At 40.4% G+C, this 19,951-nt stretch overlaps 2 protein-coding genes across 3 annotated transcripts in view; both read right to left on the bottom strand.

Moving 5' to 3' along the window:
• mtr (5-methyltetrahydrofolate-homocysteine methyltransferase) overlaps window positions 1-2,680 on the bottom strand; it is a 33,802-nt gene extending 31,122 nt beyond the window's left edge. Inside the window, exons 1-4 of the mRNA XM_067511777.1 lie at window positions 2,507-2,680; window positions 1,127-1,338; window positions 404-493; window positions 6-75 (exon numbers count right to left, since the gene is read on the bottom strand). Coding sequence (XP_067367878.1) covers window positions 6-75; window positions 404-493; window positions 1,127-1,338; window positions 2,507-2,549 — 415 coding nt within the window. The 5' untranslated portion in view covers window positions 2,550-2,680. The remainder of the gene's footprint in view (window positions 1-5; window positions 76-403; window positions 494-1,126; window positions 1,339-2,506) is intronic.
• Window positions 2,681-3,507: 827 nt separating this feature from the next.
• bms1 (BMS1 ribosome biogenesis factor) lies at window positions 3,508-19,637 on the bottom strand. 2 transcript variants are annotated; one of them, XM_067511112.1, is made up of 23 exons: window positions 19,496-19,637; window positions 18,967-19,147; window positions 18,541-18,731; window positions 16,712-16,791; window positions 16,355-16,543; window positions 16,096-16,238; window positions 15,867-15,988; window positions 15,503-15,696; window positions 14,852-14,994; window positions 13,148-13,662; window positions 12,112-12,213; window positions 11,777-11,931; window positions 11,613-11,694; window positions 11,417-11,496; window positions 11,116-11,304; window positions 9,929-10,117; window positions 8,558-8,738; window positions 7,089-7,147; window positions 6,782-6,904; window positions 6,238-6,385; window positions 5,809-5,984; window positions 4,137-4,298; window positions 3,508-3,899 (listed from the first exon to the last, which is right to left on the bottom strand). In XM_067511112.1, exons 2-23 carry the CDS (start codon window positions 19,137-19,139, stop codon window positions 3,669-3,671), a joined length of 3,627 nt encoding a protein of 1,208 aa, XP_067367213.1. In that variant the 5' UTR covers window positions 19,140-19,147; window positions 19,496-19,637; the 3' UTR covers window positions 3,508-3,668. The 2 variants fall into 2 exon arrangements, with proteins under 2 accessions (XP_067367213.1, XP_067367214.1); XM_067511113.1 differs by having other exon boundaries at window positions 18,967-19,161; window positions 19,496-19,621.
• Between the last annotated feature and the right edge of the window lie 314 nt (window positions 19,638-19,951).

The raw sequence follows: 19,951 nt of genomic DNA, 5'->3' as shown, positions 1-19,951 counted from the left end.
CTTACCGGTTTGTTTGAAGACATCGTCGGCCGCTCTCCTCGCCACCTCTGCCGATGTGCGGTTAAGACGATAGGCCTGTGCCACAAGCACAAACAACACGTGCACATTTTAAAATAGAATTATTGAGCTTGTGACCATCTAATATCTGTATATTATTATTATTACTCCCTTTAGAGTTCATTCAGATTTTGTGAGGAGGCAGGCAACATTAACAGCAGTGTCACAAAAGTTGGTGAACAATGTACAACAGTGCATAGATATGGAGGAAGGTCTAATTCTGAGAAATGCTCCATTAGTGGTTAATGAGTTAACACCAGTGTTTCTGTAAGTACCTGACCTTTGAATCTACAATAGCATAACAACATGAGTTGTCCCCAGTGGTCCCATATTGTTGACATCATACCATGTGTTCCAGTCCATAGTCTGCCTGAGCAATGGAAGTGCTGCTGAATGTGTTGGTCTCTATGATGTCGGCACCAGCCAGCAGGTACTCCTTTATACACATAGGACACTAGTTACACATCAAAAGTGCTTAAGTTACCTGCACATCTAAAATCATTAAATTGATAACATTGCTGCTGCATTTCCCCTGCAAATGGCGATGAATAGTGCCGTTTTTGTAGCACTAAACTTGTACAGATGCACCAAGTAATTAAACTGAAAAGACGTTGGGAATTGTTAGTTATCCTTGGGACTATGAGGATGTTAGAGTAATGTGAAGAGGAAAGAAGACAAACAAAGGCAGAGGAAACTTAGAAAATCTGTGGTGTTACTGTGGTCATTGTTCCCCAGTACCAACTGAAGACAAAACCTAAAGAGTGAGACCTATCAACAGTGAGACCTACTGATGCTGAACTTGGAAAATCAAGATGTGTCTGCAGATGAAATTGATGCTGTGTTACTATCACTAATGTTTTATGGTTTTAATCTACACTGCTATATAGTAGACTGTACTTCAACTGGAAGTGGGAAATTGGTCTGGAAGCATTTTCCCCTGTAATTAGCTGCAGCAGAGACAAAATTAGTATTAGTTTTAGAGTCACTGTACCTAAAGACAGCATATTACCCTTAAGCTAAATCAGAACAGGTAATTTGAATGAACAGGTCTCTCTCCTGCTTGAAATACCTTATGGATGTTGTAAATGATATTGGGCTGTGTGATGCTTAGAAGGTCATTGTTGCCCTTCAGTGGAAGCGGGTGCGCTTTAAATTCATCTCCCCTGAAATCTTGCTCTTCAAGCTTATGCTGCTGGATCATGGTTCCCATCCCACCATCCAGGACCATAATCCTTTGCTGCAGCACCGCTCTTAGTTCAGCCTCTAATGGGCATTTGCATCCTGGAAAAAAAAGGTACATTTATTCAGCAGAGACAGATATGTGCAGTAGATTAACAGGTTCAGTGTCTCTTGCCCAGGCACTTTGATACACGAACAGAAGGAGCTGGGGATCGAACCACCAACTCCAGAATTAGTAGATAACCTCTCTTAAAGACCCCTGCTCTGCTTGTTTTCCAACTATCCATGCCCTCTGCTTTGTTGATTACGTGGATCAGGTGTGTTCACTAGAGCAGAAACTGGAAGATACCAGATGAGAATAGTGTGAGGCAAGAAAAAGTGAATTGGTATCTTCCAACTTCCAACATCAGGTGGTAGTAAAGGGGTAGTTGCTTTGATTGTAGCTTGGTGCCAAGTTTAAAGATTTAGGTATCTCCAAGCAAAATCATGGAAAATGTCAGACAATCTAAATCCCAAAATGTGGACTTTCTCCTTTTTCTTTATCATTTAGGCCTATAATGTTAACTATTAAATAGTTTTAGATATTGCATTAATCAAATAATACTAGTAACAATAATCGTGACAAATGGGTATTTAAAATATTACATAAAGGTCAAACACATAAAACCCAAAGGTTCACATACACAGGTTACAAATATTTGCTGTTAGGCTGCAGTGAAAACAAGTTGTGAACTCAATTCTGACACACAATGTGTTGACAGCTAATTAGATCCAAGACTCTGCTGAAACTACACTAGTCTGAAACTAAATCCTCCTTCATAAAAGATGCTAATGTTGAGTTTTTGTTCAAAGTGCTTCGAAAGGAGACTCATCAACTGTAGGATCATGTAGATTGTTCTGCAGCTGATTTGTGTTATTCTGTACCATCAGGTGTTTCCATGAATGTCTGCGATCAGATGGCTCCGTGTGTTAGCTTAACGCTTGGCTAGTGCCCATAATGCTGAGAGGAATATCAGATAGCACCGTTACATGGTCAGTTTATACGGACGTGATTTGTCCATATGAGGGCTAAATATAATTACTTCCAATGTACTAACACATCTGGTCATATGTCAGGTTATGTCGCCAAGTTAAGTTGTTGAACTCATTCACCAACACGTGGTGTAACACTTGGACAGACGGACAGAGGTAACGTGTAGTTTACGTAAAACACTAAGACTGTTACCGAAGACTAAAAAGCGCTATCAATAGGAAATGACACTGGATTTACCTGCTTCTGAGGAGGACTGTTGATACACGTTAGTCGGAGCCATCCTGAAAAAAAAAATCAGCCCTACTATGTAGTTGGGAGACTAAGCTGTTAAATTTTGCAGGTCAAAGTTTTACAAAGAACAGACTCTCATGTTCTTTCCAGCAGCATCAGCTCCACTTCCGGGTACAGTCTTGCACAATAAAAGCTTCAGCTCAATTCAAATATGTACCACATGAGTTGACAAAGGTGGAAGAATGACTGCTAGCAGCCTTCAGTGGTAGGACTTGGTCATATTGTCCGAATTAATGGCATCATAACGGTAAAGGTCGTGCGATTCATTCTGGATATTGTCTGATTGGGGAAACATTTACTTTTTAGCATAATAATGATCCCAGGCACATTTCCAATGGAGTAGAGTTAGTGTGAAACTTGTAAAATAAACAGCAAACAGAGACAGCTTCTCATACTTATTGAGCATTTGAACACACAAGACAGGAAAAGCTAACTATCATCCAGCAACCAGGGACTAATGAACAACTGCTCTGCCTCCTGAGCACAGATCACAGTCATCTGCGAACATCTTAGTCCATGGAGAATCCAGTCTCCTGGCACTTCCTCTTTCTGGTGACATTAAAGAAGATTTTAATATTTAATTTTTATTTTACATGTATTCTTTTTATAATGGGGCAGCTGTAGCTCAGTTGGTAAGGCAGTGGTCTATGGACCACAAGGTTAGTGGTTCAATCGCCGGTCCTGGTTATATGTCGAAGTGCCTCTGGGAAAGACGCTGAACCCCTAACAGCCCATTCCCCTCGCCAGGTGTGCAGTGCCGGTCCAAGCCCGTTACAAATTGAGGAGAGTTGCTTCAGGAAGGACATCCGGCGTAGAAACTGTGCCCAATCAACATGGGGACAATGTTCTGTTGTGGCGACCCTGAACTTACAGGATAAGCCCAAAAGACAAAAAACATTTTACAAACCCTAACTAACTGAGATTGCAAAATCGTGGGAGGAATGAGGTGTCTTTAAAATATTTTTTTATTAGAACAAGTTCCCCATGTCTGCAACAGCATTTCAACACATTAAGGAAAATACAAATATATCAACCTGCTACATTCAGGTAACAGTTTAGATCAAGAGATCAAGATCAGACTGATCATCTTGATCTACAGAGGTTTATCTCATAAATCATCCTGTGGTGCCCCCTTCAGGCTGGACCTGTGCTTCTTCTGGTCCATCTGGCCCATCATGCGGTAGAGTTTTTTGCGGGCCTCCTTCTGTCGCTTGAGCTTGGATTCCTCCTGTTTTTCCTTCTGCTGCAGGAAGTCCTTGTGTCTGGTGTGCTGCACAACATGGGCTTTCTTCCTCTTGTAGTTATGAACTGTACTCAGAGCATGGAGGAGGGCTGCCACCTGAAGAAAAGCGACAAGAAAAAGATGACTCATAAGGTTCTGTTATCCTACAAGGAGTAGTGTGTCATTGTGTGGATAAAAGAATCCACAAGACACTTGGTGTTGCATTCACAATGTACTCATCCTTTCTGTCTGTTCTACGGTGCCCTGACCATTGTGTAAAATGTTCAGGGCAGGGTTTCATTGTAACTGAGAGAACTAAAATCAGACTGTAGAGGCTGTAGACTCTTTGCCCACCTTCCTCTCATGGGGCTCTCTGATCACACTAGGACGCTTCAGGTCTCTGGGTGTCTTTCCTTTGGCTTTCTGCTGTTTGGGTTTGCTCTTAAAGGGCAGGGCCTTCTGGAGCTCCTTGGGGATGTGGAGGGGGTTGAAGTGTCTCTGGGCTCGCATCACAGGCTGAAAGGAAAAGTTCATGTTTTAGGCTCAGTGCTTTTATGAAGTGCAAGTCTGTGATACAACTACATGACAAGAACTGTGTTGGCTGTAGCTCACAGTAAAATGCTGTGGATAAAAACTATATAAGCAGACTATTTACAATTTACTTTTATTATCAAGCCAGCCATCACTCTGTCAACACGAAATCTATTTTGCAGCTCAGTTTATGTTCCATCTATACTTTTGTTTATAAAACCCAACAACATAATGTAATATAGTTCCAAGGTGACATTTTCAGATGCCTTAACCAAGTGTCCAAAACCCAGAGATTGAGTTTATTGTCCTTAAAACAGCAATCCTCAAACTGTAGAAGCTTGAGTTTTTGTTATTATTTCTGATTATCTTAGTTATATGGGAATCATTTCCTGACAAATAACTAACTGATTAGTCACTACAGCACTAATCAATTTAATTATCAATTTGTTGTATTTCTCATTATTTATTATTACACACTTCGGCCGATTATTTTCCTTGTTAAGGGTCTTTCATTAACTTAAAGATGGCTTAAATGATGTCCAATGTGCTTCCTGTGGGTCTAGTTCACATTTCTGAATGATTCCAAAATAAATAGGAGCATTATGATACACTATAAAAAGGAGAATCCACCAAAGGCTAAGTCTTTGTAGGAAAAGATGGGTCATGGCTCACCACTCTGTCCCAAACCTTATGAAAGAAATCCCAGCTTGTCTTTTACCATCTGTGGTCCATAATATTGTGAAAAGATAAAGGGTCAGTGTGTAAAGGCCAAGGGCAGAACAGTTAGGCTGCATGGGCTTAGAATTACCTGATGCCATTCAACAGTCTACTGCTGCATCCAGAAATGCAACCTGAAACTACTACACAACATGGAAACTTATACATCAGTTCTGTACAGAAACACCACCAACTTCTCAACCAGAGTGGGAGCAGACCCTACCTCAGCAAACACAGACTGTTTATCAGATGGAAGCTTGTATCCAGGAGCAATGAGCAAAGTGCAATTAAAAGAAAACGTGCTGTTAACACAGTGGTAAACTGTGAAGGAAAAATCTTCGACACAAACACGCCTCTGTCCCACACTTGGTCAGGAAAATTTCTATAGAATTTGGTCAAATAAAAGTTCAAGTGAAATAACAATTAACAGTAATTATTGTATCTTAGGTGTTTGTTTACATTTGTCTCCCGAATCAGAATCACAAGAAGCAACAGTAACATCAGTGAACTTGCCATTTAAATCCCTTATGTAAAGGAAATTGAGAACCAGAGAAATCAGGCTGAAAATATAAGACCTCGCTCTTTAAAAAGGTTTAGTAAATGAGTGGGTTCTAACCGAATTTACCTATATAAATCCTAGGTCAGAACACTTTCTCCATAATAAAGAAGTTGAACTTATCTCAAGTCAGGCTGTGGTGCTGTGGGCTGTTAGGTTCCATTACTGCTAAGCTTTAATTCTTTCATCAGATCAGGTGTTTACAGACCAGAGTGGATATACCTTGTACAGAGAGTCACTGTTGGGTTTGTTGCGGATGCCGAGGTCATGTTTGAGCTGGCCCAGGGTCCTCATGCCCGTCCAACTGTCCTTTTGACCGACTGGCAACAGCAGTGAGGTGACAGGGTTATAGAGCTGAGGAACAGACACTGGAAACCAGGACCGCAGGAAGACTATGTCTGCAGTCAAATGCACAACAAAACACATCAGTACGGAGCTTAAATCTTTGTATAATTTCAGGTCACTTGTTGGCATAGTTCTTTTAATCATTTATATCACATTTTAAGTAATATTACTAAAATTGTACATTAACTACTGAGGCACACTAAACTTTATGCCTTTCTGACTTTTGTTTATTTGCTGGACTATTTAATCAAAGGGAATTAGATCATTTAATTCACATTTCCTATAGATTCGTCTGACACCACCCACCACTCATGAGCAAGCGGTCCTCGAACGTAGCTCTGAAAGCTCCTGGTGGTGTAGCCAGAGCCTTCTTGATCTGACCTCTGACCCCTGACACTGTCCGTACAGAGGCACCTTCGAATTTAGCCACCTCTAGCACTGTGTTGAACATGCCCTGTGACACAGAGGGATTCAAAACCAATCAATAAGGTGCAAGCTGGAGGTTTTATTAATCTACTTCACAAAGTGATGTTGCTGTACATTTTTCTAATTCAACACAGGCAAGCAAAAAAAAAAAAACCCCTCTTGCCCCCATTAGGTACATAACAGCTAAATGAATATTTAATGGTCTATTGAATGGTTATCTTATTATTGCTACATCTGTCTGTAGTTGCCTTGTAGTTGTTTAATTTACTTGAGTGACAAACCTTGAAAACCTGATCAAATGATGTCCCAGTAATCTGTTTTTGTGCATTCATCACATCAATATAACAACCTTTTCTAGTAAAAGCTAATGGCTATTTTTTTCTAAGGACTGACGTGTTATCATAGTTAAAATGCAATTCTTTACTTTAACGAAGCATGTGTTCCTAAAGATCTTGTAGGGGTAACCGATTAGTTTGAGCTTCTTCACTATAGTCACGGATTTATCCAGGTCCAGGATCACACCTGTGGCAGCAATGCGGAAATTAGCCTACAAAGAAAAACAGAAAATCTTAAGTAAACAAAATATGAAATATGAAAATTTTTACTTTAAAAACTGCAGCTACCAGACAGCAGTGATGTTCTCAACACTAATATTATTTTGAGCTATGTGATCTGTGACAATTTAACTAAAGCAACTGATCCCACAGATTTAACAAGAGACTAAGACTTACTTGAGTTCCTGCTACTAACTGCAAGGCCAGGAAGCCGGTGCCCTGTGGTGTCATAGGACCTTTAGTAAGAGCAAAGGAAACAGAATTAAAAAAATAAAAATAAAAAAATATCGGCAGAAAAGACTCATACTAGGGTAAGAAACAACTAAATGATTTTTTTTAACCGATCCACTCTTCATTACATTTTTATGTTACAAGTCATTAGTTATGTATTAACGTTACATCATTATCCTTATCCTTCTTACAGTTTCAAGAAATGGTAATGGCAATGTGTGGGATTTCCTGATTTTCTGCATAAATTGGACATGAAATGTGATTTGATCTTTACCAAAGTTCCAAATATTTCATAATACACACACACACACACACACACAATATTTCTAAGCTGATAAAACACAGTCTGGATCCCTAATGTCTGCATTTTTAAAGATACCAAATGAATGTAGAAAAGTAAGGTCCTAATCAGAAACCTCACACTCTTGGCTTTTTCCTAATGTTGACAGGATAGTTTGCTAAACATCTCTTATAATTTATAAATATTGATTATTACTTTAAACATCTGCAAAATGGGCGCGTGGAGGGTAACCGCTCTGGAAGAGAGCAAGAGGCTGCTCTATACTACTCTGGACAAAAAAACAGAGAACAATGTGGGAACATGACAAAGAAAGGGGGATAGATCATAGGAGGCAGGCCAGCTCGTCAAGGAGATTTGCCTGGGAGGATGTTCGCTTTATGGATTAATGTTAGGATGAGCCGAGACAGGAGATAGTCACTGGGTCTCTCAAATCATCTGGCTGGACAAGTGAAAAAACAACAATAGCATTTGGCTGCTTTTCTGCTCATTGTTGAACTTTTTCAACGGAATACTTTAAGGGCACTCCTGCAAAAAACACGAAGTGTGTAGTATGGAGAGATATGACGCGTGAATGCTGCAGTGTTACTGAAACCTTTTACAAAAAAAACACAGCAGACTGCAACCCTGACTAATAAACCTCCTATAGTGTGCTATTTACAAGCAGCACCAGCTGATATTTTTTTTTATGCCTCACAAAACCATATTTAAAAAAACTGAACAAGCATGGCATCTACGGCAGGACACCGTACAGGAAGCCATTGCTTAAAAAAAAACAACAACTATGAAGCCCGAAGTTTTCCAAAGACCACACTGATGCCCCCTAAAACTCGTGAAACGTGTGAAAATGTCTTGTAGACAGATGAAACAGAGGTGGAATTGTTTGGGATCAACATACAGCACCACATATAGCGTAGACACGTGCTGTGAAAAAGTAGCATAATATGGGGGGAAGATCTCAGCAGGCTGTGTACAAAAAAAATTAAATCATAACTCAAAAATTCCTTACTCTCATCATTCTTCATAGACTGAAGAAAGAAAGCTACACATCCATAAAGACTGAAATCTGACAGATCTGTACAGCAGCAGTAAACAGTGCTTTAACTGTGTGTCTCACCCCAGATGGAGGCTCCACAGTGCATGTGCTGTGGTGTGTATTTGAGCAGCCGGTGGCGTCCGTTGTGATCCTCAATGTGGTAGAGGGGGATGGTCTGGAAGCGCCTCCAGCCTAAGGAGAGGATGAGGGGGTCCCTCGTCTTCAGGATGCGTTCATACCAGCGGTGTTTTTTTAGTCGCATCTGACACACACACACACACACACACACACACACACACACAGTGTAGTACTTTAATAGAGAACTTAATCTACTTCATGATAGAGCAGTAGTCCACCAATCTCACAGTTGTTGGTTCAATCCCCGGCTCCTCCGGTCACATGTCAAAGTGTCCTTGAGCAAGACACTGAACCCCAACTTAGATGCTCCCGGTGAGTGTTGGCCAGCAGCATAGCAGCTCCCAAATCAGTGTATAAGTGTGTGTGATTGTGAGCGGAATGGGTGAATAAGAAGCAGTGCCAAAAGAGCTATGTAAGTGCAGACCGTACCATTTACCATTTATTCGGAAAGTATATTAATTTTCTTTCTTGCTATGTATGAAATAAGTGACATCAGTGTCAGTTCGGGAGTTTGGATTAGTATTAAAACCAAACATGCAGTGAGTTCATTACTTGCGTTATTACTTTGTGAAACAACATTTTGCTTCAATTAGAGCCTCGAATCTGTTTCGATACTTCTCTACCATCTTTGCACACACAAACTGAGAAATGGTTGCCAACTCTTTCCTAAAGAACTGTTTAAGCTCAGTGAGATTGGATGGTGACTGCTGGTCGACTGCAGTCTTCAGGTCTTTCAGATCTTTCCACAGATTTTAAATAATTCAAGTAGCAAGTCTAGACTCTGAATACACCATGTGAGGACTTTTACCCTTTTCTCCTTCAGCCACTATACGGTCAATTTTGCTATGTTTTGGTTCAGTATTTTGTTGAAAGCCTTCTTCCCATCTTCAATTTTGGCAGAAGCCATCAGGTTTTCTTCAAAATTAACATTACATTGCCCCATCAATTTTTCTTCTACCCTGAAAAGTGCCCCACTACCAGCTGAAGAGAAATATCCCTACAACAGATTGCTACATCCTCAAAGCTGAACTGTAGGTATGGTCTTCTTTGGATGGTGACTTGTATGGTCTTTTACACGTTTGGCCTTAGGTTCCTTAGTTTCATTCTCATCTGTCCATAGTATCTTTTACCATTTAGCATGAGAATCTTCCAGCTGCTCTTTGGCGAAGCTCAAACATGACTTAATATAATTTCTTGAGGAGTGTTTTTTTTACAAGCACTAGTGATATTGTTTTCACATGTGAATAATAATCAGTGCACATGTCTACAAGTGCCACTTAGGGAGTGTGGATGGGGGTGTGATCCTGCACATACCTGCAGGTATCCTACGTTGCCTTCACTGGAGTGCAGACCTCCGAGGATGATGGGGTAATGGGGATCGAAGTTAGTGACGAACTCACAGGGGATAGAGGGGATTTCCACTCTGACATACATTCCAGGTCTAAAGCCTTCGTACTGAACTCTGGTCTCGTCATCCACATCTTCAAACTCTGCCCTGTTCAGCTTAGGATACAAACATAGGAAATCAGAAATAAAAACTAAAAACTACAAAACATTAGCAGTAAAAAGCAAAAAAAAAACAAAAAAAAAAAAAACAGAAGCTTCCAAGATCATGAAAGGTATTTAAAGAATGTAAAAAATATGATTGCAACTACTTAAGGAGACCAGAAGATACAGTAATCCAGTTACAACTTGCTTATGCTTCATAGGTTAACCACATGTATCTACTTTAGCTTGTTTCTTTTCTCTCTTTTTTTTTTTTTTTAAATATACTGCTACTCTTATTATAGAGCTATTGTAGAGAACGTAATTAGTGTTGTCTAAAATATCAGCTGTTTGCTCCTGTAATGTTACAAACTACACTAAGCTTTAACAACTGTGTAGAACATGCACAGAAAACAAAGAACTATTACTTTCAACAGTAGTTTCCATTGCTGACCAGAGAACAAGGAGTCAAAAACAATATGTGTAAAAAAAATCTGAATTTAACGCTACTGCCAATGATGCTGTAGTTTATTTGTGCTAGTTACGAAGAAACCAATGGGGAAAAAAATAATTTTAATTTTCAACCGTAAACCTATTGCTGATGGAGGGGGCCAGGTGGCTTAATGGTGTAGAGCTTGGGGTCTGGAACTCCTGAAGGGACAAGCTGAAAGCCACTGAATCTTAAACTTATTGTACGGGCCTCACAGCACTTCTACAACTATAACAATGGATTTAATAAGGTAGCTAAAGCCGCTACTGTATAGCCTTTCTGACATATGAACTCCGAACAACGTCAGGGGAATTCAGCCTCAGACATTGTCCGGAGTTGTGTTGTCCCATCTGAGGTGTAACAATTTGGACTGAAACATGTTTTATTTGCCAAAAAGGGGGTTAACATTTGGCTATTTCTCTTACAGACTCCTCTTCAACGAAAGCAACAACTGGAAGTTGTGCACATAATCCTAGTTGAAAGTTAAATTAGGAATAAAGTGAATATTATACTGTGAACAGTCTACCTCAGCCTGCTTCTGCATCTCCTCTTTCAGGTCATCAAAGTACGTAGCATCTCCGTCATCATATTCTGCATCAAATCGCTCCTTCAGTCTTTGTTTCTTCTCCAGGTGTTTTTTCTTCTGGGCCTCCTCATCATCCACCTTGTCCAGATTCTCCGTAGCTTCATCATCATCATCATCATCGTCACTGTACTATTGGTTACATGTAGTAAAAAATCCAAACATTATCCAACATTGAAAATCAAAGATCTATATCTTTTAATCTACTTGTATTTGCAAAAGTATTTAAAGCAAATAGATGTACCTCTGCCTCGTCCTTAAACTCAGTTTGGCCCTTATGGACTTCTCCAGTTTCTAAGTCCTCAAAGTCCCCATACAGCTCCTCTAAAGAAAGCAACACTGTATGTTACATTTTCGTCCTTCCCCATAAAGATTTATGTGCCTAACCAGTCAGAAACAAGGCTGTGTTCCCTCATGACAGGACAACTCTTAACACTCACCATCCTCCTTTAGTAGTGTGGCAGCATCTTGGCCTTCCTCCCACTTCCCAGTTACAAAGCAGTCCCTGATGGAGTTTAACATCTGGAAAAAGTCAGGAGGACATTGGGAAAACAAGGAATTGATACAATTTCTGAGTTCTAGAAAAGTGTTAGAATGGAACTACCTCCTCTAAGTCCCAGTTGTGGGAGGTGCCAGGGTTGAAACGGGAGCAGTCCAGAGAATTTTCCTGGAACTTCTTGCTTTTCTGAGGGCGACTGACTCGAAAAAGCCCTCCCAACTCCTCCTTGTCCTCATCCTCAGAATCCTCTGACTTTACAACTGGAAAAAAGAAATCAGCTGCTTAAAGAATTGACCGTAACACAGAGGAATAGACCACTGTGCATTTGGCTGTGGGATTTATTGCCCCGTCCCCCTTTTTAAATATGCTCATTTGATCTAAAAGTTTACATATGTAAAAATATATACACAGTAGTTAAAAGTTAAAAAAGCATTTATTACCTGACCCATAAACCAGTTTTCTCAGATTGGGGGCAGCTTCTTGTTGCCGTAGGAATGCTTGTGCTGCCTTCTGCTGAAGACCCTCCTTCCACCTCAGAGCCCCTAAGAAGAGTGAACCTTAACTATCACAACAGAGCTTTTGTGTAGAAATGATAAGAAATGCTGCACACAATATACAGGCTGACAAATCACTGCTGTCTTGGACCACAGTGTTTAAAAAAACAATGAAGCTGCCAGAAACTCAGCTATCACACCGTGTTGTCATTTCAAGCTTCACTTTACAGATTCTGAAACACAGGGTTTACTAACTCTCACATAACATAAGTAAATATCTGACTTAACTGAAAAAAATGACAAGAATACTATTAACTATTAAAAGCATGGACTGCTGTTTTTAGTGACCCGGTTCCTTGTAGAAATGAGTTTAATCTGAACAGGTTCACAAGCACCTGCTCTTTACATCTATGCAGAAGACAAGTATTTTCTCTTGTTCCTGTAATGTATAGAGGCATGGATCACATATTTTTACTTATTTAACGGTTTGTGTCTCAGCATACTGGATATTATTTAGCCTTCTCTAAGGTGTAAGGTGTTTAGACGTTATTTATTTAGTATTTACACCGGTTCCTGTTGCAACCCTCCATTGTATCTGGGTTCGGGACCGGTACCAAGGTGGCCCTTGGTGGATGGGTGGGGTGGGATTTGAACCCACGGGGTTCTGCATCGCAACCCAATGCTCTACCACGGAGTCACCAGGCCCAGGACAAAGTGATATCATGTGTAAATAAAGTGAAAGCAGCTATGTACATGGGTAAGTTCCCAATTACTCCAACACCAGAACATTTATTGCTACATAATATGAACAGATGTAGCCTATTGGAACCGTTCACCCTGAACCTGTTCAGACTCTAGTTAAGATGTACACATACTGAACAAGCATTTGGCCTATTACATAAATGCTTCTCTAACTCAAACCTGAACTTAAACAAAACAAAAAACAAAAATGTGACGATACACATATTTACAGCATATTTACCCGGGTCATCCTGCTCCTCCTCCTCTTCTACGTAGGTCTCACTTTGTTGCTTCACTACAGCTTCAGCTTCACTATCCTCCTCCTCTTCCATTGATTTTTGATCAGACGTTTCTTCATCCTCACTCTCTTCCTCATCCTCTTCAGAACAGTGGCCAGAGTCTCCTGCTCTCCCAGTCTCATCCTCACTCATCTCCAAGTCATCTTCACTATCAGCAAACACCGGGGCTTCAGCGATCACTTCACTTACTCCTTTCTTCTCCTCAAGTTTCTGTTTCTTCACTGGTGGAGAACCACGTACCAAACATTTTGTTCTTGCCTCTTTGAGAAATCTGGACAAGTGTTCCTCATCATCCTGCACCTCCTGGTCACTTTCCTCACTAACATCATCCTCATCATCACTAGACCCGTCATCATCCTCATCCTCATCCTCCTCCTCCTCAGGGAAGACCACTTTTCTCCTCTCTCTCTGGGTGTTGGGGTCCCAGACCAGCCTCTCATTAAGGCCCTCCTTTTCTCTAACACACAAACAAAACATTTATTTCATCATAGAAAAAGCTTTTTTATTTTACAGTTTTTTCCCCTAGTTAACGTGTCACACACGAAAGCAGTACACATTGAATCCAACCAATGATTAAAAAAAATTCATATAGTGATAAAGATTTTCTTTCCTTATTTCAGTATGAATAATCATTAGAACGGAAATTCTTGCACGTTTTTCTGCCAAAACAAATTATAAATAATTTATAAATAAACAAAACAGTAAAAAAAAAACAAGACAAAGCACAGATTTAGGGCAAGATCCTGGATGGAGAAGCACAGTCGCCATGTACTGTAGAGGTACATTAGGGAGGTAAATGAACTTTGTACAACAAAGCAAACTTTAGGAAAAGTTGTAGTTCACTATATAACCCTTGTTGTTTCAAAAGTCAGCTGAAAATATTAAACATTTTTAAAATATGCTTGAGAGATGTGTATCATTGTTAGTAACTAGATTTTAAGACTTTAGTGCAACAGAGCTTGCATTTGGCTTTAATTTTGTCATCATCAAGTATCTTCGAACAGCTCTGAAACACACATTTTTTACCTCCGGCTACCTGCAGAGGTTAATGTGGTAAAGTGCACAGTGTTGAAGTTTTATGAGTACGAGTACACAAAACAAGGATCAGACTCGATGCTTAATACAGCATTGGGATACTTTCACTACTGAGCCATGCGGTTAAAATACAGTACATGGTTTGACATTTTGTTGATCAAATAATCCAGACCTTCGTTGCTCCTAAACCTGTAAATATCATTCTGCATTTATGGAGCTTCACAGATTGCTAGTTAACCATGCTGCATGCATTAATGACCCCACACCATAACTGATGCTGGCTTTTAAACTGCGCAAGGATAGAAAATCAGATGGTCTCTCTCCCCTTTAGCATGGAGGATGCCCCAGCTTTTCAGTGACAATGTTTTTCAGAGGTGTTTCTGAGCCTATGCAGTAAATTCCACTACAGAATTTCATTTGCTTGTAATGCGGTGCTGGCTGAGCACCTAAAGATCACTGCTATCCAGTATTTATTTTTAGATTTTTTTCCTTGTTTACATAAATTTCACTAGATTCTCTGATCCTTGCACATATATTATAATTCCGAGCAGAGAAAACACCCTAATTCTTTGAAATTCTACTGAGAAACATCAATATGTGTGGCTTCTTACCCACTCTGCTGCTCGATGTCTGTGGGATCCAGGGTAGCAGAGCCACTAAAAAGAGACACCTTACTGGCAGCCATCTTGGCATCCAGGGTGGCATGTGTGTCGATAAGAGACTGGACCAGCTCTGTGGTAGGTCGCACCTCCTCCTGTGGAGGATAAATAATACAGTTCACAGAACGAACAAAACTGACCATCAAAACCCAAAAGGTCAATTTGGAGTTAGCAGCACAGGCCGTCACAAATGTCTATACAATGCAAATGGGCGAGGGCAACTGTGGTGCAGGAAGGTAGAGCGGTCATCCACCAATCCCGCAGTTGTTGGTTCTTAGGTGTCCTTGAGCAAGACACTGAACCCTAACTGCATAGCAGCTCCTCCATTGGTGTATGAGTGATTCTGTGTGACTGAGTGCAAATGGGTGAATAAGAAACATTGTAAAGCACTTTGAGTGGCAATAGGTAGAAAAGCGCTATATAAGTGCAGAACATTTACCATTTCATTTACCAAATGCCAGGTTAAGGCTATAATAACTGAAAGTAAACAAAATAATAATGTTAATTGGCAGAAGAAGTAAATATTTAAACTCAACTAAAAACTCTGACACTTTAATCAAATTGGGATAAATACGCACTGACAAACCAAACACATATACACACCTGCTGCTGATTCACATGGTTGGCAGGAAGGTCGATATACACAGCATCTTTGTCATACACAACCCCCCCGACCCCAGCCATGGGCGCATAGAGCAGACGCTCCTTTTCATTAAGTGCCCTCTTCTTCTGAGCGTCTGGAAGAGGACATGGGTCAGGTAGGAAGTTCACATCTGCAACTTGAAAGTCTCCGACACCTGCACAGTAGACAACACACCATATGTCTAAGGGTATTTTTTGTCAGGAACAAAACAGTTTATTACCAAGACACGAGAGGAGATGCTTATTATCTGACTGAGTTACAAGTCACTTTTCTCATGTGAAAGTACAAGTCCCAGCACAAACAAAAACCCAGATGCTAATTTACCTGGGATATGAACCTGGCCTTTGTTTTTCAAATATGTCCCTCTCAGGAAGCCATAGAGTGATACAGTTCGGTCACACTTGGGGTCTGTCCTCAGTTTCTCAGGGTCAGTCAAGTCCTCCATGCTGTGTGAGGTAATATCGAAAAAAACAACTAGCTTAACTATGAACAAATTAAAAGCATGTAAAGCTTGTGGGTTTTTTTTGGTGTTGCTCTATAGACCATCACTTACCGGTCCACCAACACGTAAGGATGGGAGGTCTGCCAAACTAGAGGACGGAACTTCATGACGGAGATGAAGCGGCCCAGGTTCTTTACTTCCTGAGTCTGATATTCACCGTAAACCATACCAGACAGGTAGAACAGCTTGGCCCCCTGATAGTTTCAAACACATGCGCACACACATCTTTACTGCAGAAATGTAAACTGAAACAACAACTTGTACATTATGTCTGTCGTTGAGGCAGCTTTTATATAAATGTCTTGTTTACCTGGTACACCTCTGTCCAGAACCGATGTTTGAGGTTCTTCTTTGTCTTCCTCAGTGTCTTGTTGTTCTTGAAAGAATCCAGGTGTGTAAGCACACCCATGATACGAGGAAAGCCATGTACCTGGCAGATGTTGAGGAACTCAAATGTCTCCATCTCAAAGCCAAAGCTAGCATCGATCAGCATCAAAACCTGCAGGGAGACAATGAAATTTCTTTTTATTATATTGATAAAAATGTCATCCTGTTAACAAAAAGCTGAGGGTATATTTCTTATTCCCGTCTCTTAATTAATTGAAAGTATGGTGTTACAAACTACACAAATATTTTTATAAAGTGATATGGCTTTGTTCAACCTTACCAGGTCAGCTACTTTTGCGAGGTCGATCATTGTGTTTATGTCGTTGTTACACTCCACGAAAGTGAGGCGACGCTTCTTTCCTGAAGCATACAAAGAGTATCAGTTTAAGTATACATTGTACTTTGATAATTGAACTCATAATAGTGTCAGACAAGGATCAATTATTGGCTAATCCCCTACTTATTTCAAGCACTTTGTTTTTCCAAATGGCTATTTTCAGTGTCATAAAATGTGATGTTTACCTCTGAACCATAGAAGCTATGCTAATATAACAATGATATCAATGTGATGACAGGCAGTGATCTTCAGGCCCTCAGGCTGCACTACAATGAAACAGTGATGATTCTAAACTGGATATCACAGCACGGTTCAGGAACAGTTCTGAAAACTATTATCAATTAAAACAATTTGACTCACAGTTTGGACACTACGTTGTTCATGCTAAATAGAAGAGGGTACGTTTATGTTGTTAACAAAGAGCAAAGACTTGAACTCGACTACCTAACATTTGCACACTAAGAGTTGTTCTGTCACTGTGCCTATCAGAAAAGGAGAAATGCTCACCAAACACGTTTCTATTATGTGAGAAATAAACAGGTTAAATTAGTTTCCATACCATCGTTGAGGAACTGGGATGTTTTAATTAAAAGCAATATAAGATCTTTCTAGGCCATGTAAAACCATGCCAAACTTTTCCAGACTGGAGCATAAAGATTACTTTTTGAAGGTCTCAGCTTCGTCTCGCTTCCATTTTTACTTGGCCTTGTCTTGGTCTCAGACAGGGCGGACTCCGGATTTCTTTTTACCAGACCGGTCAAGACCACAATTTTGGCAAAAATCACAAAATTGCCTAAGCATTAACTGTGATGTGATTTGATGTAAAATGTCCTACTTAAAATGCAGCCAATTTCTTTGCATTACTTCTGATTGGAAATTATTGGCTGCCACCCTTCATTCATATTTCTGGGAAAATAATCATCTGTAACAAAATTAGGACACCTAAACCACAGAATTCTGCAACTCCATGATTAGTGAGACAGCGGGGACCATGTCAAACTTTTACTGGTCCTTGGAAAGGAAACACAAAGGTAGGCTAAGTAGCCAGGGCTCGAAATTAATGGTGTCCCATTGTCCTGAGGACATATACATACACTATATTGCCTTTAGACCCATATGAACTTTAGTAACATCCCATTCTTAATCCATAGGGTTTAATATGATGTCGGCCCTTTGCAGCTATAACAGCTTCAACTCTTCTGGGAAGTGTGTTTATGAAATACATAATACACAGTGCTCGCAGTCTTTGCTCTAATTCATCCCAAAGGTTTCTATCGGGTTGAGGTCAGGACTCTGTGCAGACCAGTCAAGTTCTTCCACACCAAAATCACTCATCCATGTCTTTATGGACCTTGCTGGTGGTCTAAAACACCTGCAGTTAGACTATTTAATGGTTGATGCAAGAAGGACATCTGGTGTAAAAATTCATGCTAAGTCAATGTGTGGAAGACATTACACCGTGGTGATCCTTGACCCCCATATATACAATATATAAATAATCCATTGAATTGAATGACCTGGTCTTTGGGCATTGACTTGGTCTCAACTCTTTACACTTTTGGTTTTGTCTTAGTCTCGCTACACTAAGGTCTTGATCATGACTTGGTTAAGGTGGTCTCGACTACAACACTTGAATTTTAATAAAAGAATGTCTATGGAAAACTGTTAACGGTCCAAAACTGTTCACCGTACAAAAATGAAGAGCAGCGATCTGTTAAAGGCAGCTGCTAATGGAAATGAATTCTGTTTAAGAAATCACTGGTCACACTCACCAGAGACAATGGTGACAGGTCCACATATTTCACCCAGCTTCTGGCGGGCGAAATTCTTGATCAGGCAGCGGATAAGGGTACTTTTCCCCACCTTGGGAGGTCCAACAACTACAATCACAACAGGAGGGGGTTCCAGAGGAGACCGGTCCACAAGGGGGATGTGATGCTTTTTGGTCTTTATGTCCTGGGCTCTAAAGGAAAATGTACACAGAGAACACTTTCTTTTAATTACTTTGTTTGCATAATACATTCAAATATAGCTCAGTGCTTGATTATTCTTACGAGAGATTCATCAACAAGTGGAATCATGTCAATTGTTTGCCTCTAACTGGTAGTGAGCCAGACGAACATTACATCCTCAATGTTGCAGAAGCAGCAGCAGTCAGTCTAACACATGTGTTGCCATGGAGCTAATAAGACACTGACCGGTGGAAAGTCTTGGCCATTTTGACAGCGGACTGAACAGCAAACGCTTTGGGGTTGCGTTTGCGCGCATCCTCCTCTGTTGAAGATCCCTGCTTCTTGATCTTCTTTTTCTCTGCCTTTGGTCCACTGTGCTTCTGCTGATGTCGCTTCTGTTTCTTAACCTTTCCGTCCATCCTGTCAACTGCAGCACAAAAACTAAGTGGATGTCACGCAACAGTAAGTGTTCAGGCAAAATAAAGTGACTCCCTTGAAATAAAGTCCTAGAATGAATTTTTTTTTTTTTGGCTCTAAAAATGAAAGTGAAAATTATACTAAATTATACAATGCTAAAATAATACAGCAGTCCCTGAAATAAAATACGACTTGTTTGGCTGCCGGTAGAAAACCATAAGGGGTCTGTGAAGCCTAATACAACAAACATGCATGGAGATACAAGCTAACTATTAGCTAGCAGCGTCTTCAAAACAACCACCCAAAAACACACACACCGTTGGACACCAACGGGCAAATAAATAGTCAGTCGCAATACCTGTTATTACACCGTCTGGAGCCTGGTTTCACTCAATACGAGTTTTCTTCACTTCTCACGTGTGTAACGTAACCCCCGAGTCGCGAGTGTACAGCAGTGTCACCTCCTTGTTGAACGTGTGGAAACAACAGTCAAAAACGTTCCGCACGGTGAGCTACCGGCCCCTTATACTAGCGCCCCCTGCAGGCTGGCGAGAAAACGGCTGATGGTAACGGCCAGCGGACGTCTGCCACGTCCAGTGTTTAATCTGAGGACGCGAGAGGACACATGATGGAATTCGTAAATTTAAATACACATTTTTTGGAGTTCAGTTTAATATGTTAGATATAGAAGAGCCTGAATGATGCTGCTCTTTGACAAAATCACAAGTACAGCAAAGCAACAAACAAAGAAATAATAATAGTTGTAGGTAGAATGTTTAGGTATTTGTACTTTATTAGAGTATTTCGATTTTGT

The sequence above is a fragment of the Channa argus genome, chromosome 7 (assembly GCF_033026475.1).
Source record: "Channa argus isolate prfri chromosome 7, Channa argus male v1.0, whole genome shotgun sequence".
Taxonomy (NCBI): Eukaryota; Metazoa; Chordata; class Actinopteri; order Anabantiformes; family Channidae; genus Channa; species Channa argus.
This window is presented reverse-complemented; position numbering and strand designations above follow the sequence as displayed.

What these genes read in the sequence shown, in the direction of transcription:
- bms1 (XM_067511112.1), bottom strand. Translation starts at nt 19,139, where the DNA reads ATGGACGGAAAGGTTAAGAAACAGAAGCGACATCAGCAGAAGCACAGT. An exon ending in TCGCAAAAGTAGCTGACCTG is followed by an intron (nt 16,544 to 16,711) that starts GTAAGGTTGAAC and finishes GTCTCCCTGCAG; the next exon opens with GTTTTGATGCTGATCGATGC. An exon ending in GGAGGAGCAGGATGACCCGG is followed by an intron (nt 12,214 to 13,147) that starts GTAAATATGCTG and finishes CACTCTTCTTAG; the next exon opens with GGGCTCTGAGGTGGAAGGAG.